Genomic DNA, 17,203 nt, shown 5'->3' on the forward strand with positions numbered 1-17,203 from the left:
GACCATATCCGCCAATCCGTTCCCTCACCTCTGATCCAATCAACTGCAGTGACACCCATCGTGACACCTTTGGCCTTTGCATCGTTAGTGTACAAAGTACATTGTACTTTTGACCGCCCACCACTAGTCTACCTCGTACACCTCCCAGTGTTCCCCACCTCGCTCCGCATAGCCTCTTGGCCGCTTGCTCCCTTGGGCCTTTCGCCTCCTCGTCTTCCCCGATAACCCGCCCAGCACCTCGCTCTCCTCGGGTTTTTAGGCGGTCGACTCCTTGGGCCATTTTTGACCTGACCCTCCTCTTCGACTTGACTGTTGCTATCACACTCGCGAGTGCACGCAGCGCCTGTACATACGACCACGCTATCGACACTACCTCATTCACTGTACTTTGAGTATATCTGCAGCTTCACATTCGAACCCTGTACATTTCGTCATTTTGCTTTGCTTTCCGTTTCACTGTTTTTGATCTTTACTTTTTGTTTGTCATCTGAACCCCCCTGTCCCTTCCTCCTGCTGCCTGTCGCCCGTTTGGGACGAGGTTGGCTTATCAAGGTACAACCTTATCTGCCTGGTCGGTACCTCCTTCCCGCCAACCTTGCACAGCGATTCTCGAAACAAACCGTCAACATCGCCGCCCTCGACAAGCCATCCATCTGCCAAAGCAAACCCCCCGCAAATGGGGTGTTAAAAAAAGGCGTTAAAACCAAACTCGAACGGAATCGCGGCTTCAACCAAGGTTACACTTTTCACTTTGTCCACATTTACCCGAGGGCGGGAACGAGCCGGGGACAAACCAACAAACCTCTAGCCTAGGCCCCGTTCTCGCAAGCCCTGACAAGACGAAATCATCATATCCGTCACTCGAAGACACCAGGATCACCCTTTGAACTTGAGCATCTATATATTGAATTTTTCTTGTTGTTTTCTTGTCCGAGTAGAGCCGCGTTTATCAGCTTCGCGTGCTGTCTCCAGAGACGCTTTTTGCTATTCACCAACTCCCTCCTTGATACGCCATTAGCAAAAACAGAACAACAGAATGTCGCCGCCACCGAACGCCTTTTAGCGATGACCTCTCGGACCCCGGTGGGCGTCCAGCCGCGACCGCCCCAGCGAACTTTGAGCAGCTCGGGCTTGACGGTCCAACGGCCTACCCAGCAGCGGGCCTTGTCTGCCCAGTATCTTCCCCAGTCTCCCGTCCACAAGGATAACTTGATCGACTTGACTATCGACGCCAATGATGTTGCCGTCGCCCAGAATCGCTACGGAACCGCCCCCAGAAGGGGAGGTTCTCGTCTCAAGCTCGAGCTTTCCTCCAACGACGCGCTTCTCATTTCTTCGTCCCAGCCTGCCGTTAGCGAGTCGCCCCAGGCCCTCACGCCCTCGCGGTCCCTGACTGTTCGGAACGACTCCTCGAGCCTCGCCGACATGAACTCCCCCGCTTCGTCCAAGTCCCAGCCTATCGATGTCGATAACCCCCCGATGCCCATGCCGAAACGTCGTCCGAGGTTTGTCTTACCCGCCACGCGCCAGACGCGCCAGGCGCCCCCGACCCCGACTGTCCCGACCCCGAAGAAGGACGCCCGGCCGAAGCCCTACACAATGGAAACACCCTCCGCCGCCCCCCGCTATCCGCCCTTGCACCGACCGAAATCCGACGCGACCAAGACAGGATATGGAAGTGGAAGTGGAGTCTCGGCCAGCAAGGACCTGCGTGAAGGGAGGGCGGCCGACTTTTTCCCCTGGATGGGAAACCACCCCGAGGACCAGCTCTCCGATTCCGTCATCAAACAGGGCTACTTCGACAAGGCCCCCGTTGCCCAGGCCGAGACCACCTCCGCCAAGAGCGCCATCTTCCCGGCGTTGAAAAATAAGAACGGGCTCAACTTGCTGTCGAGCATCTTCGTCCACGTCATGAACCAGCGCAAGTATAACGGACAGGTCACCACCCCGTCTACTTTCAAGCCCCCGCCTCGCGTCACTCTGACAGACACCAAGAGGGAGATGTGGATGCGCGACCTCGCCAACCCCGCCATATCCCTCCGCCGCCTCAGCCGCACCATTCCCCACGGCATTCGCGGGAAGGGTCTGCTCGATCATTGTTTGAACAAGAAGGTTCCGACCGAACGTGCCGTCTGGCTCGTGCGCTGCGTGGGTGCCAATGATCTCAGGACAGTCAAGAGGAAAGGCGCCAATAGCACCGTCGTCACCGGCGGCGAGATGAAATGGCTCCGGGATTGGACCTTCTTCGTCGAACAGTTCGTCGACAGTGTCGTCGCCGCATTTGGAGACCTGGACTGGAAAGCCAAGGTTCAATACGCGTGAGTGATGAGCGTGCCAACGGGCCCTCCACCCTTTCCCCCTTTCCCGTTTTACCCATCCCTCAACTCAGCTAACGCCTTCTCGTCACAACCGCAGCATCCGACTCGCTACCCATCTATACGCAGAACACCTTCTGGACCAGGATCACTACATGGACTGGCTCGTTTCCGGTCTCGAGAATAGCAACCACGCTAGGTTGCCCATGTGGATCTTGATCACCCAAATCCACTGGAAAGACCTGCTTCACCTGCGGAAATACGGCCGTCGACTAGCCACCGCTCTCCTGAGTCACCTTCATACCGTACGTGGCGTCCGGTCTACACCCAGCCTTTTGACAAGGCAATCCAAACTAATCGGTTCACATCACAGATACACAATGATCCCGACCGCGACATCCTCGCTTCGTTGTCCGCGAAGCTTTCATCCTTAGTGATAACCCTCATCTCATCTTATCCCCATAACTTCTTGTCCCCCCCTGCGTGGCTCAAGTGCCGGGACGCCCTATTCGCATCTCTCCCTATCGACAATGATGCAGCGCAAGATGCTTACAGACAGCTGAATTTGCGGAATGAGAGGCTGGTGGCGTCATCTAGCAAGTCGCAACCGGCGAAAAGACAAATACTGATCAAGCATCTGGACGCGACGTACCACTCCGTTTACTCGCCAGAACTTCCCGCCACTTGTTGGGCTGTCGGCGAAGACAAAGCCATGATAGTGCGCACAGTTCTCGACTGGTCCACATCTTTCCACCGGCCGGGCTTGGCCAAAATCTACGTGGCTGCGAATTTACTACGTGTCTGGGCCGCCCTGGATTGGGACGTCACCTCGGCCGTCCTCGAGTTTCTCGATACGGTGCCTCCTCAGATGCCGTCCTCAAAACAAGCCTTCTACCAGCTCGTTCGCGAGTTGGTCCGGAGTGGCGTCTTCAACGTCCAGCGGTATGCTGTCTGGATTATGACTCGCGGGGTCTTGAGGCAAGCATCCGATACAGAGCCCGACGCACCCTGCGCCTCCCGCTTACTGGTGGATCTCCCCTTGCATGCACTGAACGCTCCATCGAGACAAACCCGCGCAGACTTGCTGCGCCGCGCCGGCTACGACGTCTATGGAGAAGCCGACGATATCGATGCCGCCATAAAATACATTCAACGCGCAATGGGCATACCCCTAGATCCGCAAGACCCCTGGGCACAGCGAAAACCCCTGCCCCTAAGAAAAATCCGTCGCGCAATCAGCAGCAGCAGCCGGGCGTTGCAAGCCGAGGTCGGGGCGAGGCTGGCCCAGATGTCAGGAGCCGATATCGCCTCGGAGCACGTCGGTTTTCACATCAATCCGCCCTCATTCAATGTTATTCGGTCCGTTCTCGAGGCTGCCCAGGATTTTGTCATGCTGGCCGCAGTTGTAAAGTCGACCACCGGGAGAGCTTCCGACCCCGACTTGCTGGCCTCCTGTGCGGACACGGTTAACCTGCATCTTCCCATTTTTCAAGTCGTGGGCGTGGCGAGAGGGTTGTGCGACCAACTCCTGGAAAGGATGCGCGCCTTGGCCAGTGACGAGCATGCCATGGCCCCGCGCGTTCTTCTCATGGCGCTGGTGAACTTGACGGCGAGGATTCCGGGATTGTCAAGCACCGCTACTCTACTACGACAGGAGCTTCAACAAAGTGATCGTGGCATGGCGATCGATGCCTGCTCCCCCGTGTCCGATACGACGGCCGCCCGGCTGCAAGATTCGGAAAGCGAACTGCACGACGAGATTGAGAAGCTCCTCGGAAGTGGCACGAGCGTTGATCGACCAACCATGGATCGGCTTTTCCACACGGTCGTCAGCCGGCTCGAGGGCTGTTGGGGAAAGGATGTCGACAAACAGCGCGCCTACAGTACATTACTTGCCAGGCTCCGTGTCTTTGACCCCTCCCACTTCGACGTGCGCATGACGGACTGGGTACACCATGTTAGTACCTTGAAGTCTCGACCGGGACTTTTAGACATATACCCATTCCTCATCAGCCTGGGCTGCTTGTCGTTCTCTATTATTTTCACCACCACCTCGACTGATGCGAACAAGCTGGTGAGCAGTGCCTCGCGGCAAGCTGGCAGCACGTCGACGTATATGCAAGAGTCGCTGCTGCTAGCCATGATGCCTCTATCTCCCAAGTCCCCGATGACACCAGACGAGGCATACCGCTTCTATGTTCAGCAGGGGGCTGTGCCGCAACAGCACTCGAAAGAAGTCACTGTGCTGGTCAGGAATGCCCTGGTCGAGTATTCGCTACTGCTCCAGCAAAACGCAGAGGCACATTGGCGCCTCCTCGCCGACCCAGATGTCCAGGATCGGCTTCTCGACTTGCTACGGCTACTGGTTTTGGGCGACTCTCCCGGTACCGCGCAAATTCTGGGCGCCAGAATAGCGGACGCGCCGCACGGCAGCCTCCTAGCCAGCATTACAACCAAGCTCCTTACCGGGGCCCAGGACCCGGATGTGCCCATGAGCTTCGAGACGGTGTTGGAGATGGCAAACGACTTTTCGCTTCCGTTCTGTCAGCTCAAACTATCCATCGGACTGACGTCGAACAAGGTGACAGGAGGAAATGGCGAAGATCAGGCCGCACCGTCCCGTATTGACATGCTCTCTAAAGCCCTGGACCAGGCGGTGGACACCAAGAACATGATGTGGACGAGTGTTCTCCCTTACCTCAGTGAGGAAATTACCGAGCATCTCCGAAGGCAAACCCAGGCCCGCCTCTTTTCTCTGTTTCCTTCATCCAAGACACCGTCCGCATCGGACCCCGCGTCAACTCCGAGCTCCGGTCCCAATTCTCCGTCGGCGGAGACGGTTCGCCTTTCGGAAAGCCTCTTGTCCGTGGTGGAATCGATCATCCGCGGCCGGCCTGCACTGAGGGTGTCGCTTCTCAATCTACCCATGGTAGAGAAGCTGACAGAGCTGTGGGAGATGCTGTTCACGGGTGGCGACAACAAGGAACTTCGGGCTGCGATCCTCTACCATTGGCTTCCCGCGCTGCTCAAGTTCATCACCTTGCATACGGCGACGAACGAGTCGGCAGCGCCAACTAATTCGACTACCACCAACGCCACCAATGCCACCAACACCAACACCAATGCGGCAAAACCACCCATGAGCGTGTCAGCTAGCGATGTGCGGGCCCGTATGGTGGTGGTTCTCGCAGGCCTGACGCTTGAACTCGACGACCTGACTCCCGAAGAAGACGCGAAAACAGGGGGCCTTCGCGAATCCATCCTCGACTTGGCGCTGGTCCTCGTCGACAACCTGCCCGAAGACGCCCGCCAAAAGTGCGTCCGGGCCCTGCTGACCGGTGGCAGCCTGCAGAACCCCGTGACGTCAGATGCGCGGCTCCGATATCTCTTCAGCTACACGCCACGTTGGATGGAGCAGTTCATGCTGGCGCATCGCCTACCCTCCAGCGGCATGGCGACGACACACGTGCCTCCCCGGCCAAGAATGCCGATCAGCATCCAGGGTTCGGAGAAGCTGACTCCGTACGTGTTCCGGCGGTGGGAGATGCTCAGCGAGCCGACACCGATTGTTGGCGAGAACGACACGGCGCTCAGCCTGTCGCTGTTTGAGGCCATCAAACTGCAATGATAAAGTGAACGATGGGGATAATGGATATGTCGGCATCGGGCAGACGTGCGACTTTGAGACGAGTATAGAAAGAATAGCGGAAAGCGGTGTCATTTTTTTTTTTTTTTTCAGCAAGCGACGGCGTGGGCGTTGCGTTGCCTATGCCAGTGGCACTCGACCCGAAGAACCTCATCGATTATTTCGGGCCTCTTCAAGGCAGTTTGTTGGAAGGGTAGATCATGTTATATTGGGTTCGGCGTACATATATGTTTTGTAACTACATCAATGGTGACGGGGCTGCTTTTCCTACGGCTGGCCTGGGCATGGGTTTTCGAGAGAACACCTCACGAGGACTCCCAAATACGATTATGAACTTTTTTCGCGGCTCTCACGTTCGACACAACGAAACCTCGACATGGCGGCATGGATTTGAGCCACAGTTCAAACTCGAATCCCAGACAGCTGTTTGTAACTCAGCTTTTATCGTCCACGAGGAAGAAGCGGCCGAACAACCTACGAGCATTAAGGTAGGTTGACGAATTTAGAGGCGGACGAGTTGAGAAGCACGGCACTAGCATCTTGAAACCCGTGCCATTGTAAAGTCGAAGTCGAGTCCATTTATGCTCCCTGGCCTGGGAGAAGAAAAGACTGAGAAGTGGCTTTATTTTCATTACCCCTACCACGTAACCGAACGCCCTTGCAAGAAGAATCTCCCGACTCCATGCGAAGAGGACGAGGGCAAAGCTAAGCTGCAAAAGGAGACAAAAGAGGCTAATACACAAAGAAGGCCTGTATCCAGGCGTGAGACAAGTCCATTGCAAAAAGGGGAAAAACTCGGGCAGCATCTCGCGGTCCTCATTAGACGCCAAGCGGCATTTCGGTTGAGCCATGATTCCAAGCGGCGCATCCCGAATCCTCGGCGGAGCATACACACACACGCACACCACTAGTCGTCGTCGAAAATCTGAAAGGTGTTCTGTAGAATTGTGTCGATGGCTTTGATCTGCCAGCTGGCGTCGGCAATGCTGGTGCTGGGATCGGTTCCCATGAGCGTGGGGCCAAAGATGACCGCCAAGTTATGGTTGTTCATGCGGTTGATGTGCGAGTTGTCCATAACCCTGTGAAGGTGTAGCGTCAGGGCGCGCATGGTGGCGTAGTTGGGATCAGGAAGGGCGTTGACGATGGCGTGTAGCGAGTCGCGGCGCACAACGTCGTCTTCTTGTTCTATAAGGACCCGTGTCAGCAGAGAAAAGCAACCAAGGAGAAAAAGGGAAAAAGAAAAGACGTACTAGCTGCCTCGATCAAGGCGGTGTGTTGCTCCATTGTGAGCAGAGGGTCGGGGAGGTCGCGGAAGAACTGCTTCAACAGGCCCGTAACGCTGTTTACATCGTGGTAGAAGTTTTCCGGATTCCTAAAGTCGAGGGCTGGGTTGCTCGAGTCGGTGTCGAACATGTTCTTGAGCTTGTTGATGTGGTTCAGGGACCCGGACTGGCGATAGATGCCCTCGACACCGAGGCCGAACAGGTCGACGGCCTGGATGCACTGATAGACCACCATGGGCACGGCCAACCCGTCACGCTCGTACAGCTTGGTCAGGGGCATGCCGAACACTGGCCTCGAAGGTACCGGCGAGCCTGAGGGAGACGGCGACGGCCGGTTCTGCTGCGGCGCCTGAGACCCGGCACCGGTCGGAGCGGTTGGGCCTTGCGCCGACCGAGGCGATCCTGCCGCGGGATGCTGTTGCAGAGGGCTGGCTCCCGACTGCCATGCCTGGTACTGCTGTGCTTGCGGCGGTGGTCCCTGGGTTTGCTGCGGATAGGGTGGTTGTTGGGCAAGAGAAGGTGGCGGACCTTGCGACGCCGGCTGAGCGGCCTGGAAAGGAAGCGCGCCCAGCTGCGGCGGTCCCTGGGAGGAATACTTAGCCGACGGGAGAGCCGAGTTGCGAGTTGGGGCCCCCTGTTGCTGGCGGTGGGAGAAATCCCCGGCTGGCGGCATGGCGTTGCTGTAACTGACGCTCCTGTTGTGGGGAGAGGGCGGCGGATAGTTTTGGCTGTGCGCGGCGGCGGGGCCCCCTGGAGGCGGCATGGAACCGGGAGGGTGGAACCCCTGACCCTGAGGAAGACCACCTTGCAGAGGTCCGCTATGAGGTCCGCCATGAGGTCCGCCATGAGGTCCGCCCATGGGATTCTGGAAGGTGCTGGACCGGTTAGGAGGTGGCATTTGCTGCGGTGGACCTTGTCCCTGAACCCCAGGCTGCCCGGGAAATTGGCCACGCGGCGGACCCGCCTGCGACGCCGCCATATGAGGATGCTGGGACTGCTGGGGCTGATGACCGTAAGGCTGCTGATGTGGCGGAGGCTGCTGCTGCTGCTGCTGCTGCTGCTGTTGCTGTTGCTGACCCAGAGGTGTTGGTTGTGGCTGCGCAAGGACCGGGTGCCTCTCGTATTTGGGATCTGCTTGTTTAGGGGGAAGCCTGCTGTGATGGCTAGCGACGAAGTCGTTCAGATCCTTCTCGTTGTCAACAGAGAGCGCAGCCTCCCGCAAACTGCGAGTGGCCGGTGCCTCTCCTTCCTTGCCCCTGATAGGGCTGATGGTCAAACCGTTACTTAGTAGCAGTTTCTCACTAAATGAAGCTACAAAGAGGGGAAACGGTAAGGGAAGGTTAGCGGTCTGGAACAAGTCGAGGATTTGTTAAAGTGACGATATAGGATGACAAAAAGGGAAAAAAACGGAGGGGAGAACGTACCGAACTTTTGGAGCTGCAGGACCACTCCAGAATCCATCTCCTTAACCAGGTCCTGGAGAGCCTTGATGGCCTCAGGTCTCGTCCGGGTGACCAGTTCGGACCGCTCGGCCTGCAGGTGCTGGACCTTTCCGTGATAATCCTGGTCGGCGACCTGCACCTTCCGCAATAAGTCTTCCTCGTGTGCCGGTCCGGATTTGGACTTCAAGCTGAACATCTTTCCGCCTTGGCGGGGGGCATCTCCGGTGCGGACTCGGTCATACTCCTCGGCCAGGGAGTCGTACTTAGTCTTGGCCTTTCGTAGCACGGCCTCGAGTTCTGCGACGCGCTGTTCGGGGGCGAGGCCATTCGTCTTCCAACTCTTCCTGCTCCGTTCGGCGACAGCGGCCAGGTCCATCAGGTCGTCGTGCATCGCGTGCAGGGACGCCGCAAACTGCACGCCGTTCTCGGCGATCCGCTCGTGGATGTGCATCATCTCGGCGTAGGACTGGGCAAAGGTTCCCTGCCTGTGATCTGGCTGTGCCATGACGTCGTGGCTCAGACGCGCGAGCTTCTTGAGAGAATTGGCATGGGACTCCTCGATGCTGGAGCGCTTTTTGAGGAAAAGGGCGAATTCCTGCGCGGTAGGGACGGTAACAGAGGGCTGTCAGCAATCGGGCCGGTCGAGCAGGGAGAAGTGGCGGGGCGATGACGGGGTTGTCGCGCACGTACCTTTGCGGAAGCTATGCTGGCTTTCAACTGATAGAGCATGGTTGAGACCCCAATCTAGAGGCCTGTCAGCTTTCCCGTTGTCCTAGAGCCTGCCATTGTATCGGGTTGGGGTGGGTTTACCTCTGACGAGAGGACCTCTTGGACGTATGCAGGCGCATCATTATTGTCTTTGGCCGGAGCAGGTGCGGGTGCCGGGGCGGCTGTGGCAGTGGAAGGCGGCGGCTGTGCCGGGTCACCAGAGCCGCTATTACCAGGCGCCATATTTGCCGGCCCATTCTGGGCAGAAGCCGTCGGTGGAGGAGCGGGATTGGTTGAGTTTGTCACGGACATGCTGCCGGTTCTGTCGTGGGTGGGCTGACTTGAAGCAAACTGTTCTTGGGGGACAGATGGTTGAAGTTCGGACATGGCGACGAGGGAGCGAGACGGAGACGAGTCGGATCGGTATATTTTTAGGTTGAAATATGCAGTCTGTCTCTAACTGACTTGTCGTTCACAGGATGAAAGAGGTTGTACGACGCAGGCGCAATCGGGTCGATAGGTAGCTGGCTATTTTGGTTTGGCAATTATGCGGTGGGTGTAGGGTTTGTTCGTACGACGTAAGACTGGGAGGAATCATGCAAGGACGCGCGGTCAAAGAGAGAGCCGACACAGGGTCGCAAGATGAGGGAAAGAGGGGAAGAGAGTGTCGTGCAATCTTGGTAGTTGACTGTTGAGCAATCGGCGATTGTAGGAGTCGATTTCCCCGTCAGGCGTTGGCGAGTAGTAGGAGTCGGCCGTTGCACGAAGACGGGGTTTCCAAGTGATGGATAGATGGTATTAATTGACTGACGCTTTTCGTGGCTGAAGCTTCGTATGCGAACAAGAATGAATGCTATCGGATACGAGGAAATGGGGGCGCAGCTGGGTGGGCTATGAGCAGAGCCAGCCCTTGCGTACGTTGACTGTGATGAAAAGGAGAGATTGAAGGAGGATGATTTTGGCCCGGCAATCTGTTAGGAGGATGTTGGCTGCATTGCGTGTTGCGTGTTTGATTGTTGCGTGTTGCGTGGTCGTTGCTGGGGTTGTACAGCTACATGTAATGTACTCCGTAGTCGGCTGTGTTACCTGAAGAACTTCGAGACATTGCGGCCCGGTAAAAGTCCGTGATACGCCTCCAGGTCCCTGAAAAAGATGAAACTGCTAGGGACTGTAAGTACTCTGTACTCTGGATCTGTATCGAGAACCTCGCGACTTCTTCCAAGACCAGACGTCCCTCGGTCATCAGTCGCCCTTTTATTTACTTTCGTTGTACTCGGGCTTGACGTCTTGATACCCCTATTACATGTACCGAGACTTGAGACCCCACGTGTTGTCGATCACACAACCTAGATGTGTCACAATCCTACTAATCATACTGCCCTCTTATTCTATCAACTCTCAACTCCAACTCGTCCTCGATACTTGACGACCTCCTAGCTTCCGAGGTCGAGCCCCAAGAATGATGGTAAGAGTCACCAATACCGATTGCGACGCCAACATTGTTCCCGTCTGTTTGTCCTTGCCTTTGTTCATGGCCAGCTCGATGATGAAATCTTCCCAAGCTTGCCAACGGTCTCTGTTCCTAAAAACTTTTCCATTCTACCGTACGCCGACAAATAAGACCAAACGAAAAAAGATCACACCCGGCATCAAAAGACTTCTCGTCGCAGTCAAAAAGAATAGACACCGCTCTTCTCAGTAAAATAGCAACGCCAACGGCTTCTTCTCCGCTGTGTACCTCTCCTTGAACTCCTTGCGCGTCAACCAACGAGCCAGCGGCAGCATCGTGTCTTTCATGTCCATGACTCCCCGTTTCTTCCCGTCAATGTGCGACGCATCCACCACGATACGTTCCAACTTGGCCACTGATAGCGCTCCTGGGGACGATGAATATCAGCCACGGGCTCTCAGTCGTTCAACTGAATAGAGAAAATCACAAACATACCGTTGTCTACCAAGTCCATCAACCGGGCGGGTGTGCCTACCGCGATGCCGGTCCGATGACTTTGAAGAAACTTGGTTTGCTCCTCAACTTTCATGTGTTTCGCAAACTTCAGAGAACCGTCAGCAAGAACTGCATTGGCACCAGCGAGCCTCTCTAAAATGATTGCTGAAACTTACTAGCTTCGCAACCTTGCTTTTCTCGCCCTGAAACTTCCTCGTAGCTCTGTTCTAATGTCAGCCTCTTCGTCTCACTCCAACGAGGCGGGCCAAGTCAAAGGCCCTCTACATCTCATACCTCACGAGATTGGCGGCTCGCAGACCAGCCCCCGTCACGATAATCGTGTGGGGCGTCCCCTTCGCCTCGGGCGCCGTGCTTAACCTCTCGGGCTTCTCTGCGAACTTCTCGAGAAAGGCCGGCAAGTTCTCCGTGGACCTGGGATTCTGCCAAGATGTCGTGTCCACGATGGCGTTCGCTATAATAGGCAATGCCTTCGTCAGGAGAATTGAACACGAATATGTGAAGATGAGGCGGAGGGGAAGAAGAGCAAAAATGTGAGAGTTTGGGTAAACATCATGAGACTAACCCGATATTGCGAGGTCTGCCACTTCGATCGAGCTGAGATCCGAGCCGAATCTGGTAATCTTCTGGGCCGTATAGTCGGCCAGAAGCTGGCTGTCCATCACCGAGAAGGATTCGTTGATTCCGAGTTCAGAGTTCAGAAGGCTCTCGTCTACTTGGTATGGAGACTTCCTCTGCCTCTTGGGTTTCCGCGCGCCACCTTCGCTGGGCGCAGCCCTCTTCTTTGACTTTGACATCTTTAGGCTGATGTGACTAGAAGAAAAGTCGTAAACCTGCTGTCTCGAGTAAATCTCGAGTGAGTGACTGAATAACTCAGCCGTCTAGCTGTATCCGATATATTTTCTATGTTGTAGCTGCAGTGAAATCCGTGGTATTTGTTCGCTGAATTGAGGCGAGGAAACTCGAGCGCAAAAAGTTGAAATGTTCTGTCCAGGATAACGAGACACCCTGGGTACAACTCGCGTTTTCCCCTAGCAGGTACCCGTACCTGTACCTACGGCGCGCTAGAGGCGGGGCACAGCGGAGACTGTACACCAAAAAGGGTCCTGGGCACCAGTCGAAAAGCTCTGCCACCACTCACCGCTCGCAGCGTCTCAATTTTTTTTTTTTTTCGCGACTCTCGATTGATCCCCACCGTGAACGAGTGAGGTCTGCAGAGCTGCCTCTTCTTCCCAATTCTCTATCTCTTTTCACCAACCTCACTTAAAAATCACACCTCTCTTACCACCGAACATGGCAGAGAAAAGGAAACGATCCGAAGCCCCCGAGGGCGGCAAGTCCAAAAAGGCAAAGGCAGCCAAAAAGGAGCCGGAGCCCATCCCGGTTCCCGAGGAGATGGAAGTCGTAGATGCCGCCGTTACACAACCCGAAGAACCCAGCAAGGAGGTGTCCAAGAAGAAGAGCTCGAAGAAGGACAAGAAGTCGCCCAAGAAATCCAAGGCCGCGGACGAGACCCAACCTGAAGCAGAGGCTGTCAACGGGGACGAGGAACAATCCGCGACCAAGAAGAAGACAAAGAAGTCCAAGTCGAAGAAGAGCGAACCCAACGGCGACGCGCCGGCCGAGCCCACCAAGCCCGAGGCCGACTCCGAGTCGAAGCCGGATACCACGGAAAAAGACGATGACGCGTCTTCTAAACCGCCCTCCAAGCGCGCCCTGAAGAAAGCCAGGAAGGAAGCCGCCGCCGCCGCCGCCGCTGCTGGCGGCGAAGTTGGTGAGAATGCCAACGGCACCGCCAACCAGAAAGCGCCCCGCTACATTGCCTTTGTCGGCAACCTCCCCTTCACCGCCAACGAGTCGACCATCCGCCAGCACTTCGCCGCCTTCAAGCCCACGTCCATCCGGTGCCTAACAAAGGACGGCGTAGAGGGTACGTGCCGCGGTTTCGCCTTTATCGAGTTTGCCAATCCGGCCCATATGAGGACGTGCCTCGACAAGATGCACCACACCACTTTCAACGATGGCGTGTCGCCTGCCAGGAAGATCAATGTTGAGTTGACGTACGTTTTTCGCATCCCTTCTTGCCCTCCCCACCGACCCCATTTTTTTGAAATGGCCGCCATCAAAGGCGAGAGTTAGGGAACGAATGACTAACAAACTCGCTCGTGTAGTGCTGGCGGCGGTGGCAGCAAAGCGGGCCGCAAGGAGAAGATCAAGCAGCGGAATGAGAAGCTGGCAGAGAACCGGGCCAAGCGCATCGAGAAGGAGAAGCAAGGCAAAAAGGCAAATGCCACAGGAGAGGACCAACATGTCGGCATGCATCCCAGTCGCCTTGCCATGATCTCATGATTAATGAGGGCTGTTTCCCCCAAAACTGGCCTGGATAGAATTTGGCGTTCATAGGATTGTTCATTGTATTTTGCGACTTGTCATGTAAGAAAGTTCTTGGGATGCGGCTACACATGGGAAGTAGACCCTCCCATCGTCATGAATCGTCCTTTTTCCATGTCTCGATATCAGAGATGCCCTTGAATGACGCATGTTTGAAAGTAACCAAATCAAGTTGCCGGAGATTCGTATAACTAGAACGACTGAGTATCAAAAGAAGGCTGGTAACCCCTTCCCCCCTGAACCCCGTTTATAAAGTCCTGGGGAAAGAAAGCAGAGCAAGCAGGAAAGCTAAACACACATGCTATGGACAGAAAAGGAAAGCAACGTAGCTCGGATATCCTTATAATAGTGGGCTGGGCGACGGCTTTAACATGCTGCCTCCAAACTACCATCCCTCTGCTTCCCCTACTATAACCCTCTCATATACAATCAATCGGAACCCAGGTCGTTTGCTGTCGTTATCTTCCAATCGCGATTTCTTGCGTATGTGAGAACAGGGGTGCTTTGAGCATATTTGCCGCGCGCACATATCTCCACAAACTCCAGTTGGTCGTCTATGACGCTAAGATATGCAATCAAGCAGATCTAGAATCTTCCTCCTCTCCTGGTTCATGGTTATAGGAGGTTGGAGGTACTGATAAGCTGGTGTTGATAGGCTTCCATATGCGACTCGGTGCGGCGCGCGCAGACATTGTGCATAATAGGGAAAAGGGAAGTAATAACAAAGAAGGACCAAGTACGCGTGCTTTACAGAATTAAGCACTTGGACTTCTTCGATTTCTGGACCTGTGGACGGGGATTCAGAACGGCACTGTGCATAGCTGTTAGTAAAAGAACACAGTACAAAGCAATGACAAAACAAGGGAGGAAAAGAGAAAGAGAAGTAGCAAAAGTAGAGAAGAGACCTACCGAATAGCTTCGTCAAAGACACTCTTGAGGTTCCGCTGTGTGAGTGCAGAGCATTCGAGATATTTGTGTGCCCGAATCTCCTTAGCACAGACGAGAGCTTGGTCGTATGAGACGGGTTCCATGCGCTTCTGTTGCAGCGCTGCCAGGGTACCAGGATCTTCTCGGAGGTCGAGCTTGGTACCGACGAGGATGATGGGAATATTCGGGGCATGGTGGTCAATTTCGGGATACCACTACAATTTCGCACCAGTCAATATTGCCGTCTTCTTGTGCCAGTCGGGAAGTCCAGCGCCTGCGTCATACCTTGGCTTTGACGTTGTCGAAGGAGGGAGGGCTGACGATGGAGAAGCAGATGAGGAAAACGTCGGTCTGGGGATAAGAGAGTGGTCGCAATCTGTCGTAATCCTCCTGCCCGGCAGTATCCCAAAGACCAAGACTGATTGGTTTCCCGTCGACCATAACACTCGCGGAATAATTATCGAACCTGTAGGCGAACGGACGCGGTCAGACATGGCTCCCATGTTGTAGATCGGGTTGGCATTTCAAACTGACACGGTGGGAATATATTCGCCTGGGAAGGCGTTCGTTGTGTAAGAAATGAGAAGGCATGTCTACAATATTTGGGTTAGCGATGGGCGTGGGGCCGATGGTAGACAGAGTGCGAATGCAAGGCTACCTTTCCGACAGCACCGTCGCCGGTCACGACGCACTGTTTACAGAAGAAAAAAGTTAGTTGAGAATGTCATCTCCTTCAGCGGGAGAATGATGCGAACCTTAAGGGACTGAACCCCCGGTTGAGCCATTTCGACAAACTCGGATGCGACTGGGTTATCTCCTTCGGTGACAGAAGCGAGAATTTGTGACTTGTGCGGGGCGGCGGTGTGTTGGTTGCAACTTTGGGTCGTTGGTGGTTGGTTGACGATCGATTGTCGAGATTCGGATGATGGTGGAATGTAGACGGAACACCTGCCAGATGACACGGAGACTCGCAGCGCCGGCGATGATCCGGGGTGGGAGAAAAAAAATGCAGCAAGTTTTTTGAGTCGCGAGGCTCTTCTAGAGGAGGTTGGACAAGCCGCCAAGACAGGGGGTTAGGACCGGGGACAGCAAGTGGTGCTTGATTAGCCGAAAGAGGAGGGGGTTAGTGAGTGTGCTCGAGTAAGTTGTTCGGGGCGTATCGTCGTGGGAACAGGAAACGAAAAGACCAAGAAAGGGGCAAGAAATGGAAAAGAGGTCAGAAGAAGAGGGGAGTTCTTGAGATAATCGCTGGGGGAATCAATGGTGTGGAGGACGAAGAATGAAGCAGTTGGAAGTAATGCAGAAGGAGCACCAGGAGTCTGGCTGCACAGGTTCCAAGTTGTGGAGGTACTGTACAGTGAGTCCTGTACAGTACGTATCAATAGGTCCGGTCCCCTGGGCACGCCTGGGCAAAGCGGGTCCGGACGAAAAGCAAACTGATGATTCGCTGGTTTTGGTGGTAGTGGTGGTTTACACAAGCACCGGGCAGGGGTATGCGGAGCGCTACTCGTTTAGTGCACAGGATGGGGTTGGTCAAGGCTCAAGGGGCAGAGGCCCGTGTGAGGGAGTACAGTGTACTTCGTACGTTACTCAGTAATGGGAAGCACGCAGGACAGTAGGTCAAGATCATGGGCGCAACCCACACACAAGCCGAGTCATAGGCGCTCGAGTTTGGGCCAATCCACGCCGTGGCGAAGGTCTCCATCGCGGACAACAGCGGAAATGATGAGCGCACCGACTGGGTGAGAAGGGAATGGGGAAAGGCGAGTACATGCAAAGGCGGGCTTCTGTATCCCAGGCTGGTGCGTTGGAGAGGCTGACGATGGGCTCGGATTGGGCCATGATGATAGAGGAGGCGTTCAAGAGACTTACATGGTGGTAACGGCGTGGCTGACGACAATGAGGGGGAGAGAGGGGACGGAACAAGGAAAGCCCGAACAGATATTGAATTGCCGGCAAGGTATGTAACTAGGTAGGCAGGGCGATTGTTGGCTGGCGTAGAAGATACAGGTGTTGAGTGTAATAAGGATGAATGGAAGGTGAGTGAAACGAAACGCATGATCGTATATGCATACCTACTCCGTAGGGAACCGAAGGGGCTGGTGGCGAGTGGACGGTTGGGTGAGAATCGTCGCGCTGGAGTTCTCGGCTGAATGAGGAGAGAATGTGTCTGTCTTTTGGCGATGGACGGGATAGGTTGATGGAAATCCAGACTAAATGGCACTGGAGAAGGAAGCACAATGAGCGAAACTGCATGGAAATAGGGGCTGCATCTGAAAGGACGGATCTAGTCGAGACAAGGTCTCGAATATCGATCTCGATGTCTTGAATCATTTTTGCCCAGTCTGTTACTTGGCGGTTGATTGCCTGATGACAAGGAGAGGAGTTGGGTGAACTGAGCTTGCATGTTGGCTTCTAAGATGAAAGACCTGGTATGGATTCTGGTCCATATAATGTACAGACATCTACGTACCTAGAAAATAATCAGGCACTACCTAGGTAAGGTAGGTATTTACTCAGATCACTAA

The 17,203-nt window shown here is 55.0% G+C and overlaps 6 protein-coding genes across 6 annotated transcripts; 3 read left to right on the plus strand and 3 right to left on the minus strand.

The window, feature by feature from the left end:
• Nucleotides 1-1,065: 1,065 nt before the first annotated feature.
• ACRALDRAFT_2040624 (uncharacterized protein) lies at nucleotides 1,066-5,943 on the plus strand (the record flags this gene model as incomplete). Its single annotated transcript, XM_071021070.1, has 3 exons — nucleotides 1,066-2,318; nucleotides 2,416-2,620; nucleotides 2,689-5,943. 3 exons carry the CDS (start codon nucleotides 1,066-1,068, stop codon nucleotides 5,941-5,943), a joined length of 4,713 nt encoding a protein of 1,570 aa, XP_070877461.1.
• Nucleotides 5,944-5,969: 26 nt separating this feature from the next.
• Nucleotides 5,970-6,807, plus strand: ACRALDRAFT_207599 (uncharacterized protein; the record flags this gene model as incomplete). The annotated part of the gene is made up of 5 exons (XM_071022279.1): nucleotides 5,970-5,988; nucleotides 6,055-6,089; nucleotides 6,159-6,449; nucleotides 6,498-6,723; nucleotides 6,785-6,807. 5 exons carry the CDS (start codon nucleotides 5,970-5,972, stop codon nucleotides 6,805-6,807), a joined length of 594 nt encoding a protein of 197 aa, XP_070877462.1.
• A 61-nt stretch (nucleotides 6,808-6,868) lies between these two features.
• ACRALDRAFT_2040625 (uncharacterized protein) lies at nucleotides 6,869-9,781 on the minus strand (the record flags this gene model as incomplete). Its single annotated transcript, XM_071021071.1, has 5 exons — nucleotides 6,869-7,146; nucleotides 7,212-8,555; nucleotides 8,669-9,281; nucleotides 9,377-9,430; nucleotides 9,497-9,781. The coding sequence occupies 5 exons, from the start codon at nucleotides 9,779-9,781 to the stop codon at nucleotides 6,869-6,871; spliced, it is 2,574 nt and encodes an 857-aa protein (XP_070877463.1).
• Nucleotides 9,782-10,846: 1,065 nt separating this feature from the next.
• Nucleotides 10,847-12,154, minus strand: ACRALDRAFT_2133366 (uncharacterized protein; the record flags this gene model as incomplete). The annotated part of the gene is made up of 5 exons (XM_071024062.1): nucleotides 10,847-11,271; nucleotides 11,340-11,445; nucleotides 11,516-11,561; nucleotides 11,634-11,811; nucleotides 11,923-12,154. 5 exons carry the CDS (start codon nucleotides 12,152-12,154, stop codon nucleotides 11,090-11,092), a joined length of 744 nt encoding a protein of 247 aa, XP_070877464.1. The 3' UTR covers nucleotides 10,847-11,089.
• Nucleotides 12,155-12,650: 496 nt separating this feature from the next.
• ACRALDRAFT_1055341 (uncharacterized protein) lies at nucleotides 12,651-13,706 on the plus strand (the record flags this gene model as incomplete). Its single annotated transcript, XM_071015850.1, has 2 exons — nucleotides 12,651-13,417; nucleotides 13,529-13,706. The coding sequence occupies 2 exons, from the start codon at nucleotides 12,651-12,653 to the stop codon at nucleotides 13,704-13,706; spliced, it is 945 nt and encodes a 314-aa protein (XP_070877465.1).
• Nucleotides 13,707-14,495: 789 nt separating this feature from the next.
• Nucleotides 14,496-15,460, minus strand: ACRALDRAFT_2097205 (uncharacterized protein; the record flags this gene model as incomplete). The annotated part of the gene is made up of 6 exons (XM_071022823.1): nucleotides 14,496-14,559; nucleotides 14,658-14,890; nucleotides 14,961-15,141; nucleotides 15,210-15,268; nucleotides 15,334-15,366; nucleotides 15,431-15,460. 6 exons carry the CDS (start codon nucleotides 15,458-15,460, stop codon nucleotides 14,496-14,498), a joined length of 600 nt encoding a protein of 199 aa, XP_070877466.1.
• Between the last annotated feature and the right edge of the window lie 1,743 nt (nucleotides 15,461-17,203).

This window comes from Sodiomyces alcalophilus (assembly GCF_042370955.1).
Source record: "Sodiomyces alcalophilus JCM 7366 unplaced genomic scaffold ACRALscaffold_2, whole genome shotgun sequence".
NCBI classification, from domain to species: domain Eukaryota; kingdom Fungi; phylum Ascomycota; class Sordariomycetes; order Glomerellales; family Plectosphaerellaceae; genus Sodiomyces; species Sodiomyces alcalophilus.